Source organism: Grus americana, chromosome 3 (assembly GCF_028858705.1).
Source record: "Grus americana isolate bGruAme1 chromosome 3, bGruAme1.mat, whole genome shotgun sequence".
In the NCBI taxonomy this organism is placed as follows: Eukaryota; Metazoa; Chordata; class Aves; order Gruiformes; family Gruidae; genus Grus; species Grus americana.
Genome location: NC_072854.1, coordinates 778,529 through 799,131, shown reverse-complemented (window position 1 = coordinate 799,131; position 20,603 = coordinate 778,529). Strand labels below are relative to the sequence as shown.

Genomic DNA, 20,603 nt, shown 5'->3' with positions numbered 1-20,603 from the left:
GGTCTCTTGGGCCGGAAGCTGGCACAATTGCGTGGAGGCCCAAGGCTGAGTGTAACAGGGAGTTCTGTAGGTCCTGGTGGAAACTGGGGAGGGCTGCGGAGGAAGTGCCAGACTGATAACAAAGGAAGTTGTAGCCCAGGATTGGACAGGACTTTGGAGATGTGTGAGTACCCCTAGCAGCACAACACCAGATCCAGAAAGAATGCTGTCAGCAGCTTCTACTAGTATATCAAGTCCAGAAACTAAGTTGTTTACCTGTGTTTAATAAGACCATCTAGAAATAACACAGTTCTCGTTTCTACCAGCTGAATGCAGTGCGGTGTCGGAGTAGGTAACAGGGAAAGACTATTCTAGGGACCATCTCGATTCCAAAAGCCCTTTAGCTCCTGAGTCTTGGGGAGAATCTACATGGGAACGGGGACAGGCAGCCAGCCACCACTGGGGTAGGGCAGGTGGGAAGGAAGCGTGAGAGGAAGGTTCCAGACCTTGGACTGCACAATGCAGTTCTCTGGCACTTGAGGTGGGCTCAGCTGCCGGAAATGCCCCGTGGTAAGCGATAATAAACACTGCTGATTCGGACGTTCGACGGTCTCAGAAAATAAGTACAAAGTGACACGTGTACAGATGACGCGCGTTCCTTCTCCAGTGATGTTATGCTCAACAGCAGATAGTAAATGGATGAAGCGGCACAGAAAAATTTTTACAGTCATGTGCGACTGTGTGAATAGCAAAGTGTGGGTTCTGTCGAACAGGGCCTGGGCTTTTTCTACCTGAATTTGCTGTGGTTAAAGTTCAGGTCCCTGGTTTGAGGCCTTAGGCAGAAGTGGCAAATGGAAAACTGCTTAATTACTGTACGTCTTAAGAATTTCTCTCTCCTATTAAGATTCTTTTATACTAGGAAGTATACAAACACAAAATTGTAAAAGCAGTTCATTCTTCTCAGTATGTTAATAAGTATAGCAGGAAGGTAGGAAAGCATTAATAATGACATTTGTCAGTGACACAGAATTGGGGGGAAACTGTCAATAAAAGAGATTTGAAATACCGTGCAAGAAGAATGTTTGACCTTCCAGTGTAATAAACCTGGGATTTAATTTAATAATAGAGTGAATTTAAGGGCAACTGAAAATAGTTTCCCCTGTGAGGCAGAAGACATGTCATTCCTCAGAAAAGAAAGAAGTGGTGAACTAGTTAATCAGAAGATGAGTGGGAGTCAGCAAGGTATTGCAGATACATGAAAACAAATGTAACCTTAAAATAGACTCGCTTAAGTCTTTGCAGTAGCATTACTGCACTGTTCTCACAACTTACAGGAGAAAGAGCACACTTATAGAGAGGAAACTGGAGCGAGGAGAGGAGTGGAGAACCTGTCTTAGAAGAAAGGACTGAAGTTTTGGCACCTTATCTACAGATTATTATTACTTTGTATAGAAACACTGAGGAGACAAGTGTAAATACACAGGGGTAGCAGAGCAGCGCAAAATAAAGCAGAAAGCTGACACGGTCCTTTAAAAGGATAGAAATTACAGATCAATCGAATTAAGTGTGAAATGGAACAGGGGACGATAGGTGTGAGTTCAGGACCAACCTTACCATTTTATCTGAGGGAGCCCAATAGGCTTTTGAGTAACAGTGTACGATGTATGAGCCTGTGACTGCAAGGGATGAGCCTCTGGTCTGAGTTACTAAGGTGGTAAGAGACTTAAAGTAGGCGTGCCCGACATCAGAAGACCATACATGCCTTTTATTATCTATCTCAAGTGAGGGAGATAAGGGATTTCTCCAAGACTATGCTACTTCTCTAAGACTACAACTGTAAACACTTGAATTCTTAACTGTGTGGGTTAAACGTTCCCCGTATCTCAGTTGTGCTTTTCTCCTCCTCTGTTTCAGATTCCTGTTTCCAGAATCTCCCCGATGCCATTTCCCGCGGGCCAGGTCTCTCCTAGGGCACGTTTCCCAATCTCACTTACCAGTCCAGGAAGAACAGGGGCCAGAACCCTGGCAGACATCAAGGCCAAAGCCCAGCAGGCCAAGGCTCAGAGGGCAGCAGCCGCTGCCGCCGCCGCTGCCGCCGCCTCGGCGGGGGGGGCCGTGCCAGGGCCCGGACCGGGCGGTGGCGGGGGCGGAGGAGGAGAGAAGAGTAACGCAGCCACGAGCGGAACCAGCGAAACTGGAATTCGAGGAAACGCACTGGAACTGGCAGGAACTGGAAGCGGGGGAAGTTCGAGAAGGTTTCTTCCCCATATCCAAATGGAGACCTGCGCCACGGACCAGGCACCACCTCACAATCCTTCTAGAGCACAACTACAGCAAACGTCCACACTGCAGTCCGCAGCTCCAGCCGGCAGTACAGGCACCAGCTCCTCCGCATCAGCAGCACCGGCACTAGAGAAAATCAACAGACTAAGACGGAGCCCCCCCAGTCTGACTGTAAATCAGGTTTCAGGCTCCCCACGTGCTGGTAGTGGTGACAAACAAGAGGAAGCACCGTCTGCTGCGGCAGCTCCAAGCCAGGCCTGCGGGGCATCAGCTGCCAGGGATGGGACGCTCTGCGTCACTCCCTCCACAGCGGATACCAACACAAACCGAACCAAGGTAGCGCCTACGGCCTCGGGAGGGACCAGCTCAGACGTTCCTCAAAGCAAATCTCCGTCCCCTCCGATGCCTTCACTGACATCCACGAGCTCGGAAGCCCAGGCTGGAGGTGTGGTCACATCTGCTCCATCTGTCCCACCCTCTAACACTTCCTCCATTGCACCTACCCTTAAAACTCACGCAAGTTCAAGCTCAAGTGGGGCCCTCCCAAAGGCAAGCTCCAGTATTCCTGCTAACAACCCTTTGGTCACCCAGCTTCTTCAAGGCAAGAATGTCCCTCTGGAGCAAATCCTACCGAAGCCTCTCACCAAAGCAGAGATGAAAACCGTCCCGTTAGCTTGTCATGAAGAAAAAGGGGCGGCAGCAGCATCCAGGGCTCCAGGCATAGCAGGGAACACTGCTGGAGCCGAGGGTGGTGACAGACAATCGTGTTTGCCCACGCAACAACTTGAGAAGATCTTTTGCCAGAACAGGTCTCTGCCTCACATTCCAAGGACCTTTCCGCTCCCCTCAGGAAAGGACCCCAGCCTTGACCAGCACCCGTGCCACGAGGCGCTCAGCAAAACAACGCAGGAGCAGATCCTTCAGACTCTTATCAAGAGGGTCCAGAGGCAGAATTTGTTGCCTGTCCTTCAGCCTTCACAACTGAACCTCACTCACTCAGGTTTCCAGTTAGAAAATAGCTCCACCAGCCAGAGATTTACACTGGGTTTCATGGGCAGAAGGACATCCAAGCCTGCAATGTCTGGTCATTATCTGCTCAACATTTCCACCTATGGTCGTGGTTCAGAGAGTCTGAGGAGAGGCTTCTCCTTGAACCCTGAAAACCGCTTGTGTCCAAACAGTCCTGCTGATGCTCCAAAAACAGAATTTGGGGAGTGTGAGGAGACAGCTGGCCACGGCAGCAGCAGCGATGAAGGAGATGCAGATGATGAGAGCACTGGTGATGAACGTGAACGTAGCAGTGTAAAAGAGGAGCCCCAGGCTGCCCTGGCTTCTGCTCAGTGTGAAAAAGAGCAGGTATCACATAGCATAAATTCTTCAGATTACAGCACCCCTGCTAAAAAGGGTGTAAAGACAGAAGCAGCCGTGTCTCAGCAAGCGGCACTCTACAAGGAGAGCATTCAGGCATTCGATGGAACTACGTTAGCACGAGATTTTATTCAAGCCGCTCAAGAGCAAATGGCACATGCAATGAGGGGGAAAACGCACAGCAGCCCGGAGCTTTTCAGTGCTTCTGCACCGTCCGCAGACTCCGCACAGCAGCAGCCTCCGCTGCTCTCTCCTTCGCACCCTCCAAAGCTCTCTGGAAACGCTGCCGCACCACTCATTGGGCCCAGCTACAGCGGCACGATAAATGTCTCCACCTCGCCAGACGTGAACCAAGGGTCCCTTATGACCGGGCTGTCGGAATGCAATCAGCTGTCCAGCAGTATGGGGAACGTCATGTCCTTTTCCGTGACTGTAACCACCATTCCCACCGGCCAGGCTATGAACTCTGGCAGCCACAGTCAGACCATCCCCGTTCAGGCCTTTGCTGAAGACAACGGCATGGAGGATTCCCCTTCCAAATGTTACTGCAGGTTGAAAGCCATGATCATGTGCAAGGGCTGCGGCGCCTTCTGCCATGATGATTGCATTGGCCCCTCTAAGCTCTGTGTCTCCTGCCTCGTCGTGCGGTAACCGGGACAGGAAGTGGGGAAGAGGATGGCTTGGTTTTGGTTTTGCTTTCGGAAGTACGTTGGGAAGAAACAGGAAGTTTACTGCCTTGCACAAGAGACACGTTACTGAATCAGGAATACAGAGTAGAGTTCTTCTTTCATTAAAGAAAGAGCACCTTCTTGTACAGTGAGTCTAAATTGAGCTCAACTACGTGAATTGTGACAAGAGTTTGCACTTAAGGAATTATGTAAATATGTCACATTATTTTGTTTAAAAATATTTTTTCAATCTTGTAGGAGATAGTGTTTGACTTGTACTGCAGTTTCATTAACCCCAGCCTGCTATCCAGCATGTTTGCTGAGCTCTGCTCTAGATGGGGGAACGAGCCCCCGGCAAAACCTTAGCCTGTTGTTGGTCTTCTCTGGCCAGAGAGAAGAACTGGATAATCAAGAAACTAAGCGTTTGTACCCACCGGTCACAGGGCACCGAAGCGGGAACCCCTGCACGGGCTCGCTTCGTTGCTCTAAATTTAGTTCAAGTGTTTCAGAATTGGAAGGGACTGGCGTTGTGGCGGCCTTTCAAGTCATTGCCTTTCCTTTGTGACCGGGCTGTTCCCAGAAGGCGTACTGGGTTGTGCAATATTGGCTAGAGGTTTTGATTTGCATATCCTCTCCTCTTCAAGGAGTCAGTTGCAGTAACCTTGTTTTAAGGAAGGTAGTGTCTTGATTTGCTACTGGTAAATACTGAAAAAGGCAACTGTACTAACCATAGGATTCAAGAATTTAAATCACTAAAACAACTCAGTAACCGTGATTATCAGTGATCCCAGGAACCATTTATAGCAGAGATCACAAATCTGTGCTGAACTGCATTTCATTTCCGGACTGTCGGGACTCGGCAGAAATCTGCTTTCTGAGGCGTTTGGAGTGAGCTGGGAGGTGCCATCCCGCGGTCAAGGCCCATCAGCTGTTACACCCTCGCCCTCGGTCCTGCTCTTCTCCCGGGAGCTTCCCGTGCTCATCCAAACCTCCCCCACAGTCAGACGTCTCCAATTTCTAGAGAAGATTTTATATTTAGCTCAGTGTAGGGGAAGGAGAACAAGTCTCTTGCTGGGCCTCGCCGTGAGCCCGCAGTGGGTGTCTCTGTGTTCTAAAATACCAAATCAGGCTTGACTCAGCTTGGATGTTGCTCAGTGATGTCTGGAGTTGCGTTGGGGCTGGGAAGGGGCTGCACCGCACCCCTTGTACCTGGCTGTGGGACACCACAGCTAGCGATGCTCATCTTCACTTCCGGTGTTCACGAATCCATTTGCTTTGATTAATCGAAATTAAAGCAGTTACAAAATGGTACTCTCTTCTCAACAAGAATTGATGACAGGCTGGCTAACGAAGCACAGGCCAATCTGCATTTTTATGTATTGCAACGTGTCCGCATCACATCGAGGGTCTGTATGTTACTTCTCTTCCGAAACAAAGAACATCGGGTTCACTAATCACGTCCAGTCCCATGTTGTCGCGCTTTGGGCGGGTGGGGGGCCATACTGCATCTTGGTCAGGTAACAGATCTATGTATCTTTTTGATGGAAAAGCACTGAATTCACTTTTAATCCAAAGGCCTTTTTAAGACGAAGCAATATTAACAAAGTAGGTGGGACAGCTGTCTTGTGAGCTGGGGTCCTCAGCCTTTCTTCTTCCCGTTCGGCTATACTACTGCGTTCCCCTCTCCCGGGAACCTGCCTGCTCTTGGTAGAGATCAGAAGTAGTTGCCTGTGAAGCAGCGTGTTTTTCCGAGGAGCGGGTGGTGATTTATTTGATAACAATAAAGAAAAGAGCTGCAGGCTTAACTGCGTCGTAACAGGAGCGTTTCCTTCCCTGCCCAGCAGAGCACGGCCTCCTCCCGAGCAGGATTGGAGGTGTGAGTTAGCAGGAGCTGCAGCATGTCTTGGTCTCTGTTTTGCTCATCTTAAGTGTACTGGGGAGCAGTGACTCCTGCTTTCTAATTACGCATCACTGCTCAGACATCCAGTGAGGAAGAGGATTTAAGTATTAGAAATAAAGTCCAGTTTTTTAATCTAAACCTGAAATCTCAGAAAAACCTCCAACCCCACACAAAAATTACTCCCATTTTTTGTCGTGCTGCACACATGGTGGTTGTGGCCTAAGCAGCAAACAGGGGTTGGCTTCTCCTGTTGCAACCCCAGACACCGTAACGGGGATAACCTCGATTCCTGGGTCGAGTTGTACCTCGGCTCCGATTTGCACAGCGGCCCATCGCTGCCTGCTCCCATCTCGTGTTCTGCAAGGGGAATTTCTGCCGCTGTTTTAAATCTCGAGGCGCAGTGTAAAGTGGTTTCAAGCTGCGTGCCCCCGGGGCATCTGGTACCAAGAGCAGGGGCTGTCTGTCCCATAACAGCTCGGCCATGTCTAGACGTGACAGGAGTTGCAGCAGTGTAATCCTCAGTCAGACACGTTCATTCCTGCCTAAGACAGACCTCCCAGTATAATCCAATTTAAAGACTGTTGCTAGTTACAGACTAAACTGAAAAAGTCATTCTTGCCTCAAATAAGAGCAAAGAGGTTTTGCTGGCATAATTGGATCACTTCTGTTCACACCTTGACTTTGACGGGTGTGATGTTTCCAGGCTGACAAGGCTGCTTAAGACAGGGCAGGAGACGATGATGAGGGAGCAGCAGGCTGTGATCTGCCGGCTTGCTCTTCGCACTCTCGGCCTTCAACCCGCTGCAGCTGCCGCTTGGAAAGGCTGGTCCGTTGCTCCCCCCGCCCCGGCGCTTTCTGAATCAGCCACCGGCCCGCCTGCGGCTCCAGCTCGTTCCTCCCTTTAAACTTTACACACATCCCCTGTAGTGCGTGGGTTCGGTGTTCTACACCACAGGCGCCTCTTGCGAGTCTGCTCTGGAAACGCAGGAGGGTGCTGAGCTGCTGCTGGGCCGGGCTGTGCGGGGACCTCCGGGGTCTCGGTGGCTCCAGGCTCGTGTGGGACAGTGCAGGCATCTTGCGTGATGGCTTGGAAGTTTACAACTCTGTTCAGTGCCTTAGGTATATTTTAATGGATCAGCACTTTTCTTGGGCTACTTTTATTTTATTTCTTTTTAAGAAAATAAATTTTTAACTGCATGACTTTGATTTTAATGTGGCATGAGCTACTAGGCACAACTTGATGGAACGATCTCCACAGGTGTGCAAGAGGGCATTAAGTAGTTGGGAAGTCATTAGAAACAACGGGGCTCAGTGTAGTAATCCCTGTGAGTGCAGGCCAACATAAAGCCTTGGAAGCTGGGCATGTTCCACAGGGCTGGTTACTGAACGAAGTGTTTTGGAAGGGGGAAAGCCCGCAGCCCAGGTGGGGGTGTTCCCTGCACCCTGCTGCCGCCTTCCTGCTGAGGCTCCACTCGTCCCATCGCCTGCCTTTCCCGCAAGATACTAAACCTGCCTTCACGCTGGATTTATGAAGTAAAGGGATGTTGTGGCGTACTTTAAAGCATTAGGCTTTGGTTCCCCAGGTACTAAATTCATAGCACAATAGTAAATGCTGTCATAAAAAAATCTGAGATAAAATGTTTTCAAAGCGCAATGTCAAACTTTGTTTGTGGCAGTAAAAGCAACTTGAGTAAGGAAAGATCCTCGGATTTAAAGTTTCCCTTTGGGCCACGTCCAAGTCCTGCAGCCCGAGAACCAGACGTGCAGACTGATCGGTGGAGTTCCACTTTCCGATGCACAAACCTGCGTACAGGTCGTGGCAGCGGAGGAGCGCACACAACTCTATAACCGAGTTCAGGTTTTGAGACAGATCGGGAGCACAGGGAAGGAAGCCTGTGTGAAATTTTAATGTCCCTTTTTAAATCAAAAGGAAAGACCAAGATGCTTCACAGTTAGGCTGGTCCGCGGAGTTGTATCTTTTTCGTGGTAGTAAGAAATAGCTGATGGGGCAGCAAGCTCCTGGCCAAGTCCTGAACAGCCAGGTCGTCTCCTCGGGACGCAGCCGCTTCCGAGGGGTGTCATTCACGCTGCCAGCGAGGCGGCAAAGCCGCTCCAGGGCCGGTTCCTGCCTGGCCTGCAGGCAGCGGGGGGGCTGGCAGCGGGGCTCGGGCGTCTCCCCCAGGGAGGTGCAGCCGGACAGTCCGTTGAAAGCCCCGGAGGGTGGGTGAGCACCAGCCCTGCCCAGGTGTCCTCCCACCCTCTCCGTGCCCCAGCCGTGGCAGAGGTGCCAGGCGGCAGAAGCGTGTGGGCCTGGAGGCAGAGCCCCGCTGCTCTGCTCTGGTGCCCCGCTGTGCTCGTGTCACCTGAACGCACGGCGGCCTGGAAAAAACAAACGGGCTGGGGCTTCACCACTGCAGCGTCTCACCGGGACGCTTGAAGCCCCGGGGAAACTTTTGTTTTTCCTGGGAGCTTAGCTTGGGCTCAGCTGTTTGAAAGCCACCCCGGCCGCTGGGTCTTGGCCGTTAGCGGAGGAGGGTGCTCGGCTCTCCCCAGCCAGGGCGGACGGGGCCGGCGCTGGTTCGAACTTCCAAAATCCCACGTCTGACAACGCGGGTGGCTGCGGCAGCGGTAGGAGGGAAAGGCAGGCACGTGCGCAGCGCCTCCTGCGATGAGCGTGGATTCACTGCTGTGCTGGGGGAGAAGCCCCTTCCCCGGCCGTTGCCGCTTCCGGCACCGTGCAGCGTGGAGGAGCGCCCTGAGCCGCGCCGCTGTGCGCCCTGCGGCCTCGGGTCCCTGCCACCCGTGTCCTGCAGGGAGAACTGCTGCAGCGTTTGCCAGGAGGAGGGTATCCAGAATTTTCTTTGTTACCTAGGTTGTTTTTTTTAATGCTATACATTTGATATGACTGAAGATCAATTTTAAGAGCTTACAGTAATATATTTTAAGTAATATATATTTTAGTATCTGTAAAAAAAAAATTGACAAAGGATGATTTATGAACTAGATAAACAGGGTGTCGGGAGTATGCAGTTTCTCAGCAAGGCCAAGAATAGTTTTACTAGCAGGAGAACTGAAAAGATTCAGTTTTTTCCATTAACGCAATAAAAATGGGAATTCTTAAAAAGAAGAAATCCAATACTGTTTACCACGTGCTTTTCTTGTTTTGACAACAGCCCTGTAAACACAGTTTAGAAGATGCGAAACCTTTGTCTGTCTTTTGCCTTTTTAAAAGGGACTTAAATTGGAATAGAGGGTATGTACAGAAAATCAAGTTGACACCATTTTAAAATGTATTTTTACACAAATAATATAGAAAAATCATATTTTACATAAGAATTTTAAGTATTTGAAATATGTATATATATACTGTATGTACTTCATATATTCTTTATTTTACATTTTCAATGTATTAAAAAGTATTTGAGCTGGTTGGATTTGAGCATGTACTAATGTTTAAAAAAAAAGGAAAAGAAGAAGGGAGGGAGAGAGGACGCGGGGACTGCACCACTGCAGTAGCTGCTCTCAGCAACTACGGGGTAGCAGAGGAACCAGACGTTCAGGAGCACATGGATTTTGGAAGAGCATAGCAGTTTTAGATAGCGCATACAGAACAGTTTTCAGTCCTGTGTCCTGTCTGTGTTTCCGTTAATATTCGTTCATTTTGCCTCATAACCACCCAGAATAATCTATGGTGAGAAGACAAGAAGTTGAGGTGGATCTTTTATACAAGCAATGCTGCCTTTAGAGCCAAAGAGACGTACTGGTACAGAAGCTACTCAACCAAAACTAAATCAGAAGCGACTCGGTTTTGCTGTGCCACTGAAATTTCAGTAAGGAGCTTGATTTCTTGTGTGAGCGTCTTAGGGTGCTTTTGGGGAATTCAAACGACATACCAAAAGTCTGATGATTTCAAGGAAACGCTATCAAAGCAGGTTTTTTTTTTTTTTTTGCTTTTGGTGGAAATCTCGCTGTAGAGGATGATTCATCTTTGCAGCTATTAGCAGCAGAGTGAATTCTCATCAGGAATGGGATCCTAGCGATGCTCCTCTTGAGCGCACACACTGCCCAGAGCAGCAGCAGAGCGGGTCAGACAGCACAGGGGTGCAGATCGGGAGGCGACGGGTGTTTTCAGGATTAAGCTGAGGTACACAGCGCCGTGTATCAGTTTCCCTTGCCTCCTCGTACTGCTCCACGGAACTGTTTACTAGAGTGAACAGCAAGTGCTGCTGGTTCATGTATACCTGTGGCTGAAAGGCTGGGAGATCTGCAGCCCTTGTAATTGCTGGCCCCAGTTCTACGTGTAGAGAGCGAGAAAATACAGATCTTTACTGAGAGAAAGGTGGAGGTGGCTCCACAACACAGGAGGCGCAGTGCACTTGCCTCATCCCCTCTTCTACGATGCCCGTTTTGGCTGAGATGAATCTCAGATTACTTTTACACTATTCCAGGAATATTGCAGGAATCCTGTGTATAAATTGGAGGTGCTTACAGCAATTCTCTGTCGCTGGGACTTGCAGGGAAGGAAACTGAGTGTGGGAAAAGCAGCAGCATTAATGACTCGAGGTCTAAAAGTACAAATCCGAAACCTGAAGAGGCAGGCCGCTGATACTTTTATACTGCTACAATTAGTATTGGAATTTCTTGAATAAAACCAAAACATGGCACCCAATACTTTCTCCAAATTTGCTATTGACACATTGAGGGGGGCTTTCACTTATAAACGGTTGCACTGTAAGAAAGTCCCGCTGTTTGGGTGTGTATATACAGAGTCCGTATGGGGGCCTGCGCAGGTGTGTGCACACAGCTCTGTTTTAGCTAAGTGTACGTAGTAAGACCAGCTTCATCTCAGTCTTCTGGTGACATTACACCTTGCAAAGTTACCACAAACCTGAAATGGAATTACAGCTTTTATATTTGTTTTCATATTTAAGATATATGGGTTAGACAAAATATACAATAGCAATGTGTTTTGATCTGCTGCACTTTTTAAAAAAACATTCCTTATTCCCCTGGAACTGCTGCATCTCCCATTCCTTCCTCTCCCAATTTAAAAATTAAAACCAACCGGCCTCTTGTACCTTTCAGTTAAGACTTCTCAGATGCTGCATTAGAGGTTTTACATTGAAAAGCTGGGCCAAGAGTTGAACTTTTGGAGGCCAGGCCTGCAGGTCCTCACGGCCAGTGCCAGGAGAGCGAACCAGCAGGCAACGCAGGCGTGGAAATGAATGCGACGCAGCTCCTGCAGCTTCCAACGAGGCTGCTTCCAACTGACGCAGGTTTAACCGTGCTGTCTGTGCAGACGCTCTTAGCCCTCCTGTAGCTGAGACGGGACAGGCGTCGCCTTGAACCTCAGGGCCAGAGGTTTCAGGAACAGTTTGTTATCTGGTGTCTGGAGGTGTAAAGGACAGACCCGCAAGCAGCCGACTCGGCAGGATTTACAGCGCCTTCCGTTGCTGTAAATCTGTGCGATTGTAAGCCCATACTTTATCAGTCCGTTTGCAAAGTCAAAGCTAAATAAGAACCGTGGCGAGGTTTGTATGGAAAAGAAGCGATCGTAGCTCAGCGAGGTACTTCCAGGCACGTGAAAGCAGCAGAGGCCGGTCCCAGCCAAGGAGCAATCCGTCAGGGACAAGCGGTCCGTCGTGCTGCCGCTATGCATTTTGGCAAAGGTGGTTTTGCCAACGTGTTTTTCACTCATTTTGCTGTATAAGATTCCACCTTAGCTTCTCACCAGCACTAGGAGGGATCTGAGGAGCGCTAAAACCAGCCTATTTCTAACCTGTCACTTGAAGATCTGTGTGCCCTTAGGAGATAGCACTTTGACAAGCAAAAGCCTGCCCTGTGGCTTATGTCTTACTGCGGATTCTGTTCCTCTTCCTCTCACTTATTTTTGTCATGTAAAACTACCTGCTTTATAAATGAATGTAAAATACAGTAGTTCTTCAGCACATGGACAAATGTGTATTTTATCTTAATGTTTCATTTTATGTTAAATAAAAGGCATATGATTTTATGGTCATTAGTACTGCTGATGTTGATTTTTCAATCATCACCTTTTGTCTTTCAAGGGACCCTGCTAAATGATGGTGAACTGCACTTTTCTGGCTTCATAAGCTGTGGACATCCGTAAAATTTTTTCAACGCATTTCAAGGGGAAAACTTTGGTTTAATACTAAGCCTTAATAAACACTCTGCAGTTCCCTCAAGCCTCGCTTCTTGGGGTCCTGAAACACTTCAGGGGAACTGAACTGTAGATTTGGGAACAAGAAAGAAAGAAACAAGAAACCCGTATCAAGTGATTGCAACTCGATTTCTCTTAAATGGAGGGATTCAGAGAAATAGATCTGTAATCAACTTGATTTCTGACAGGTAAACTTTGACCACATGTAACAAGTAAAATCAGCGGGACTGAGGCCCCTGGGAATGTGTAAGGAAGCCTGGGATTTCTTTTCCCTGAATATATTCGAAGTATCAACAATCTCCATCTCAAGTATGGAAAGGTGCTGTGAAGGAGCTGGGAACCAACCAGCATGAACAACCACATCGAGAGTGTAAAGAGTGGCCATAAACGGAGAAGGAAAGATCTGTAAAGAAATTGGTGTCTTGCAGAGCAAAGGGGGGATGCAAGAAGTCCAGCTGAGTTTGAGTTTGCAACTATTAGCAAAACACACACACACACACACACACACACACACACACCCCCATTCCACCACCTCATGTGGTGAAAAACCATAAAAAGAGGAAAAGAAGAAGAGTGATTAAAGATTGTCTGCAGGCATGGCCCAAACCGAAAGCATCCTTTGTGCTGGCTCGGGATGTTGTTATACACGCCACTGCAGCCGGACGGCAGGTTTTCGAAAGAGCTGACAGAAGAGCTGTAGTTCAGGTAATGCTTTATTTGTTTAGCGAGAGAACTGTGGTGACCTGTGCAGCACAGGTCTGTCCGTATTTAAGCATACGGGAAAATGACATCGCTCGTGGGCGAGGCTCTGGGATTTTGATGTAAATAACTGAAGACGTGCTGATAAACGGGATGGAAAGCGACACAATCTCGCCAAAGGCGTGTGCAGATAATTCGGTGTGTTGTGTTGATAACTTGTTTTCTGATCAGATAAAATGAGGTGTATCTTCAGTACTAAAAAGGAGAAAAGAAACTGATAAGTGGGAAATGGGTAATAAAACTTGAGGAGATGAAGATGAAGAAGATATAAAGTAAAAACTGGTTCAAAGGGACTTACCACAGCACTAGAAATGGGAGCTCAGTTTGGATGGAGAATTCTACCGAAATGTCTCAGGGATCAGTCTGGACATGAATCTTTCCAAGATTTTCATCAGTGCTGCTTGCACCAAAAGCCACGAGTATCCCCACAACATTAACTGATGACACAAACTGGGGATAAATCCGCATACAGACGAAACTGGGAAACCGTAGCTCAAGAAAGCTGTGGAGTGAATTCAGCCGTACACACCGGTGTCACGAGGTATTTAGGGACAAACAACACCCGCTTCTGCTCTAGGAGCGGGTGTACAGTAACGGGAGGGAGGATGAGGAGACCCTCAATATATTCATTACTCATACCCCATGACTGTAAGCTGTCGGTGTGATTTAGCCACGGGAAGGAAAAGCAACTCTGAACGTCAGGTCTGGGTGTTGTCCCAAAAGCGGGATCGTTTCCCCGGTGTGCAGCACGCCAACACGCGCAGAGCAGAGGTATTTTACTGATTTCATGTCTGCACAGAGATGGGTGCTGGGTGGTGACTCCACCAGGCTAGCACCCTGCACACAGAATCTACCACATATTGATCTTCTTACGGGATTAGAAAAACCCGCCTAAATTTACGCTAATTGGTTAGTAATTACTGCATCATCTACTATTGGTCAAGCACATTTAAATTAGCACACACGCTCCGTGAGGGTGTGTGTGGGGGTAATTTGCACAGTCCTTTAATTGGGTGGGTGGTTGCGCACTCCCCCAGCCGCCTTTCCCTTCCCCAGTTCCTGCCGACTCTTGTTGACTTGGGGCCTCTCTGGCCATCCCCCAGCCCTGGGCGCCTTCTGGGGCAGGATGGTTCCTTTTGATCAGTTTTCCAGCTCTCCTTCAAGGCTACTCGTTAGCAAAGCGTGCTTTTTATCAGTGCTTGGGCTCTTCTTCAGAGGTACAGTGGTTAGCAAAGCAAGGCAGTGCATGGAACCCTAAATCAAACAGAGTCTGAGCACCAGCCCAAACACATTTCTGTCCCTGAAAAGTGGAAACCTCCACTTGATGGATATCACGCGTACTGCCGGTAGTGATGAAATCAGTGTGGCCTGCACAAGGCAGTCAGATACCACCTGTGGTTCCACTCACCTCCAGGCAAGAAAAACTAATTCAAACTGGAACAAGTGCATTGAAAGACTACAGAGAGTCAGGAAGGGGGGGGCTCTGACACAGTAAGAAGCCCAAAACTTTAAGTTAAAACCCGAAAGGTAAAAGGCTGGCTGTCACCGGGTAAGCATTAACAGCATTAACGGGGGAAACAGCTATTCAAGACCGGCACAGGAACAAAGGGGTATGCGTTAGCGCTTTAGAATTCAGTGTATCCTCAGGTTCCCCCTCCTTTACAAAGTAATTGTGTGTACACACACTTCCGAATTTGTGTAACTAACTGTGTTTAGAAATCAGAAGAAAGTCGCTACTTGACAAAACGTAAACCAGAAGAGAAGACATGAAGTGAGTTACAGGGATGGTACCTCTCTATTAAAGCGTTGGGTCAATGTTCTAGGAAGCCCTTGACAGCCCTGCTTTCCTAAATAAGACTTTTTTTTTTTTCCAGATGTCAACAGGAATGTCCAGATAATGTTCTTGAATAAAACACTTCATTTTAGAGCTCAGTAATTTTTATGCGCAATTTAAATTATTCCTTTCATTGTCACATCTGTCTTAAAACTGATGTCATGTCCTTGGCACTGCTTTTTCATCCCTTTTGTTCTATTCATTAAGGGTCGTTACATCACATTATTACTGTTCCATCCCAGTCCCACCAGTCACGGGGTGTAGGTGTGAATAATGTCTCCCGTGCACTCGTGCTCTATTCCTCACCCTAAGGGTTCCTCCACACCTCCCATTACGTGGCTAAATGCAGTGTTGCTGAAACAAAAGCTCCGGGTGTGCTATCCCTCTCTGTCCTCCCCAGCCAGCACACCGACAACTATTTTTAATTTCTGGCAACAACATCAGTTCCTCACGGGTCCATAATGCAACTTAGCTGTAATTCCTTGCTGCGTTAAGTACTCCCCGCGCTGGAGGGGCTGAGCTGGTGCCAGCACGTAACAGGCAGGCAGGGGTTCCCTGGTACGGGTAAGCGTGTGTCAGTGTGGTGGGGTGACCCTGGCTGGGGGCCAGGTGCCCCCCCAGAGCTGCTCTGTCACCCCCCTCCTTCACTGGACGGGGAGAAAAGGCGTAACAACGCCACACTTGTGGGTCCAGATAAGGACAGGGAGAGATCACTCACTAATTACCATCACGAGCAAAACAGACCGAACTTAGAGAGGGAATTAATCTGATTTATTACTAGGCAAAACAGAGTAGAGGAATGAGAAATAAAATCAACTCTTAAAACACCTCCCCCCACCCCTCCCATCTTCCCGGGCTCAACTTCACTCCCGGCTTCAACCTTCCCCCCCTCAGTGGCACAGGGGGACGGGGAATGGGGGTTACGGTCAGTTCATCTCACGGTGTTTCTGCCGCTTCTTCATCCTCGGGGGAGGACTCCTCTCATCGTTCCCCTGCTCCAGCATGGAGTCCCTCTCACAGGGTGCAGACCTTCAGGAGCAAACTGCTCCAGCGTGGGGTCCCCCACGGGGTCACAAGTCCTGCCAGCAAACCTGCTCTGGCGTGGGCTCCCCTCTTCACGGGTCCACCGGTCCGGCCAGGAACTTGCTCCAGCGTGGGCTTCCCACGGGCTGCAGCCTCCTTCAGGTGCCTCCAGCGTGGGGTCCTCCACGGGCTGCAGGTGGAATCTCTACACCCCCTCATCCTTCCTCCATGGGCTGCAGGGGGACAGCCTGCTTCACCATGGCCTTCACCACGGGCTGCAGGGGGATCTCTGCTCCAGCGCCTGGAGCTCCTCCTCCCCCTCCATCTGCACTGACCTGGGTGTCTGCAGAGTTTCTTACATCTTCTCACTCCTCTCTCCGGCTGCAAAAGCTCTCTCTCTAAGTGTTTTTTCCCCTTCTTAACTATGTTATCACAGAGGCGCTGATGGGCTCGGCCTTGGCCAGCGGCGGGCCCGTCTTGGAGCCGGCTGGCATTGGCTCTATCAGACACAGGGGGAGCTTCTAGCAGCTTCTCACAGAAGCCACCCCTGTAGCCCCCCCGCTACCAAAGCCCTGCCACACAGACCCAGTACAGTTAGCAACCAGAAACTGCTGCAGCACCTCGCATCCTCACCCTGCAGTAACAGAGCCATGGCCAGCAGGGTGTTAGCGTCACAGAATCATGGGATCACAGGCTCGTTTGGGTGGGCAGGGACCTCCCAGCCCATCCAGTTCCACCCCCCTGCCACGGGCAGGGACACCCTCCACTAGCCCAGGTTGCCCAAAAGACTCTAAGCTTTTGTTTGCTCCACAGAACTCCCGTGACCCTTGGGAAGAACGAGGATGGGCACGACCCACAGTTACAAAACAGTGAAGCCCGAACTCCAAGAGTCAAAGGCATAAGTAAATAAATAAAGCCAGGTCACCATCTGTTGTTTTTCTAGGTTTCAGAATTTCTCTCTACAGACCACATGGCAAACTGATTTTCCAAATGCTAATTTGGCTATACACTGCTAATGAGACAGGGTGGTGTTATGAAGGGTGCATGCCCTCCATGGCGTCTACTTTGGAGCCAACATTTTCTTGGTAAATGGTAGATACAGTTATAGAGTCACAGAATCATCGAGGTTGGAAAAGCCCTTTAAGATCACCGAGTCCAACCATTAACCTCACCCTGCCAAGCCCACCACTAACCCATGTCCCCAAGCACCACATCTCCACGTCTTTTCAATCCCTCCAGGGACGGGGACTCCACCACTTCCCTGGGCAGCCTGTCCCAGGGCTTGACAACCCTTTGGGGAAGACATTTTTCCTAATCTCCAACCTCCCCTCAGCCTCCTGTTCCCCAGGCTCAACACCCCCAGTTCCCTCAGCCGCTCCCATCAGACTTGTGCGCCAGACTCTAAGTCACTGTGAAGCAAAACATTTACAACAGTTTCATCCCATCAGGCATAAAAGTGAGGGTGATTATGCACTGGAACAAGCTTGAAGCTCAGGATTCACTGTCTCACACCATCCTTAAATGGGATGACTTTCTGGATGATAGGCTTCAGTGGTGACTGGGCAATGCAATGAGCGTCTAGTGAAAAAGCAAGAGTTATGGGCCAGGGGGGAAAACGTTATCCCTGGAAATAAGAAATGTTTTATGACAAAAAAGACCAGAGAAGAAGGTACAAGGAATGCAAAGATACGAAGTGAAAAGTTTGGTTCTTCCTACTCCTGTTCCCACTATGGAAAGACACAGACGTAACCATTCCTTACTTTACAATGCTGTCTCAGTTTCTCCATCTCACGCGGGGAAGGGGCAGTTCTCAAAGGTCCATCTAACGGTGCTGCGAGGCTCTGCCATTATTCTCTCTATAATGCAGAACAAATACTTGGAAAGGCAGACATGTTACGCAGTGAAATGCCCTGCTGCATTGAAAACCTCCCTACTATTGCTCCTAGCTGGTTACAACCGATGAGTACTTAGATCCTAAGAGCTCAGTTCCTGCCTACGTCTGTTTTCTTTCAGCTCTCCAAACTCCTCTTCTGTGATGAGTCGGCTGTGATGAGTTCTGTGCCCTGGGAGGGAGCCATACGAAGGATGTCCTATTAAACTTTTCACATTTCACCTGTGTTTTAACAGAATCTGCTTCAATTTTACAATCATCTGGCTTGTTCTCTTCTCTGCCAAATGGCAATAAAAGAACTTGTAAGTGAAAGAAAAGCAGCAGAATCTGTTTCTAAATCTAGATAAGGAGCACGCTTATGGCTCCAGCAAGGTAATTATCTTGTCACACTGAAGAGGAACAAAAGAGGAGATTGCTTCTCTCCCCTGAGCTCAGCCTCTACTTTATCTGAGTTACCATGCTGGCTGCTAACTGGGAATCCCTGTGAGATGGAGGAGCAGCTTGTGCCATGCAGTTAACTGCATAACAACAAATACTGGTTGCTAAGCCAACAGCTGGAGATACATACATAGAGGGGCTGTAAGGACCTTCTCTGGTACTTAAGATAGTTGCTAAAGTGCAAAACTTTACATTCAGAATGCAAAATTCCGAAATGACTATGTAAATAACAATAGAAGGATAGCAAAAACATTATTCCAGTTCCTCAGTCAGGACATTCTCAACCTCACTTTTTTAGTTCTACTTGTTCTGGACTGAACTGTGTTCTCTTTACAGCCATGCACAGCACAGCTTCATGTAAAAGTTGAGGAAAGCTGACGTAAGAATTTAGGCTCAGGGCCGTGATGCCAAGAGACCATGTACGAACAACAGCACAGGCACTTGATTTCTGTGGGAGGTTCACAATGCACTTTTGTTGCTAATTGAGAAAAAAAGGAAAAATGAGGAAGGGCAAATATAGCAGCCAGGCCGTGGAAGATAATCAGCTAATATCTCAAAATTAGGAATGATACAAGAAATGATAAAAAAAAAAAGATGTGAAGATTATAGCGTTACAAAGTGTAGACCAGTCTTAGATGATGTGTAACAAACCATGCAGAAGTAACAAGAGTTACTACCAGTTTGCAGATAAAATAGCAGTGAAAAGATAAATGACAGTGAGGCTGAGGGCACGGGCATCAAAAGAATTCATAGATGTGTAAATGCATATGCTGTAATGGTGAAAGATATGGAGCAAAAACACGCTATACAAGTAGAAATTAATTAAAATCAAGGTATCAGTAAAATATAAAACACTGCAAGCCACCAACAGTGAAGTTGCATGTTTAGGATTTAACAAAAAATTAGCACCTAACTCCTACATGAATGAAGAGGTATGAAGAGAAAAAAGGAAGAACGAAGAAATGGAAAACTATAGAGAATGGGGAATTGACAGAACAGACAAGTTCTGGTTTGCACTTTGTAAAACATTTACCAAACAGTCTTGTCTTTACCTTCCATATTATTCAGGAATCAACAAAGGAATACAGGCTATGAGGTAGACTGGGACCTACACAAAGAGTACAGAGAAATTTCTTTTTAAAATAAAAAAAAAAAAATACTAAAAGTGCTTTTTTTTTCTTTACTTAGACCTGGTAATCAGCTGGAATTGCTAACAACAAAGGGCTGCAGCATAAAATTAAAAGTGAGCCAGTGTTCAAAGAGGCAATTCAGCTTTCATCTGGAGAAATGAAATAAAAATGATGAAAGGCATTCAGAAAGTTTAGACTATTTGAGAAAAGGTTGGTTTAAGCTATCTGGAAGAAGAATTAAGCTCTGCACTGTCAAATCTGTGAATGATGGGAAAATTATTGAGAGGTCCTTACCTGCAAAGGCTGTAAAGACCTGCAGAATGAGCTAGAAATTAGCCATCAGTAAGTTTAATTTTAGATTTTTTTTTTGACATAAATACTAGAAATAAGTAAATGTAACCAGTGCTGGTACATTTAAGCGTATCTGTGCAGAGTGCAGCGCACAGCTCTGATCAGCCACAACCAAGAACAGTGAATTCACAGTGCAACAGGGTCCGTGAAAGCTCTTTAGTCTAACCAGGAGAGTAGAGAATCTGCCAGGGACAGAGATTAAAAAAAAAATGAAGGTTGATCCTATTGCTCTTCATAAACAAAACCAAAACCAACCAAACAAAAAGAGATAAAATAACTACTGGAACTGAAGAAACACTGGCATAGGATTGGAGTGCTCTGAACAGTGAATAAATTCAAATGAAAGTCAGAAAATGGCTTCCATCTGCACAAGAGTAGGATTTTGGAACATCTTCCAATAGATGGGCAGTGGAAAAATCAAACAATTTTCAAACCTTATAAATTTATGAAGTGAATTACAGACACGTTGCTAGTGACATCAAGGAGCTGTTCTTGATGATCCAAGAGATTCTTTCCAGTTCTACCTTTCTAATTGTGAAATGAACTTTGTGCACTATGTCACATTTGGAGATGGCATATAAATAATAAAGAAAAGGTTCCAACTCACCCAGTGGTGGAACGTGCTGCTTTTGAGTCACCCCTTACCAACATCTTCACCATCAATTTCACCACAAGTTTAACAGAAAGGGGATTTTCAGTCAATGACTGGACCGAAATCAGGTATCTGCTGAAAGATCTTAAATTCACTGGTTATTTTCTGAAACATATTATCTCTGTTTCAAGACATGAGAAGCTGTA

The 20,603-nt window shown here is 47.7% G+C and overlaps 1 protein-coding gene across 4 annotated transcripts in view; it reads left to right on the top strand.

Annotated features, from left to right (window-relative positions):
• The window catches only part of ASXL2 (ASXL transcriptional regulator 2), a 128,151-nt gene extending 109,763 nt beyond the window's left edge, over positions 1-18,388 (top strand). For 2 of the 4 annotated variants that reach the window (XR_008576272.1, XR_008576274.1), the window contains 2 exons: positions 1,894-13,679; positions 18,009-18,387. Coding sequence is in view for 1 of the 4 variants with exons in the window: in XM_054819364.1 (XP_054675339.1) it covers positions 1,894-4,281 (2,388 nt within the window). In the remaining 3 variants the exon portion in view is untranslated. Of the gene's footprint in view, positions 1-1,893; positions 14,107-18,008 lie in introns of those variants that run through there. The other 2 variants (XR_008576273.1, XM_054819364.1) reach the window with 2 other exon arrangements.
• Positions 18,389-20,603: the final 2,215 nt, after the last annotated feature.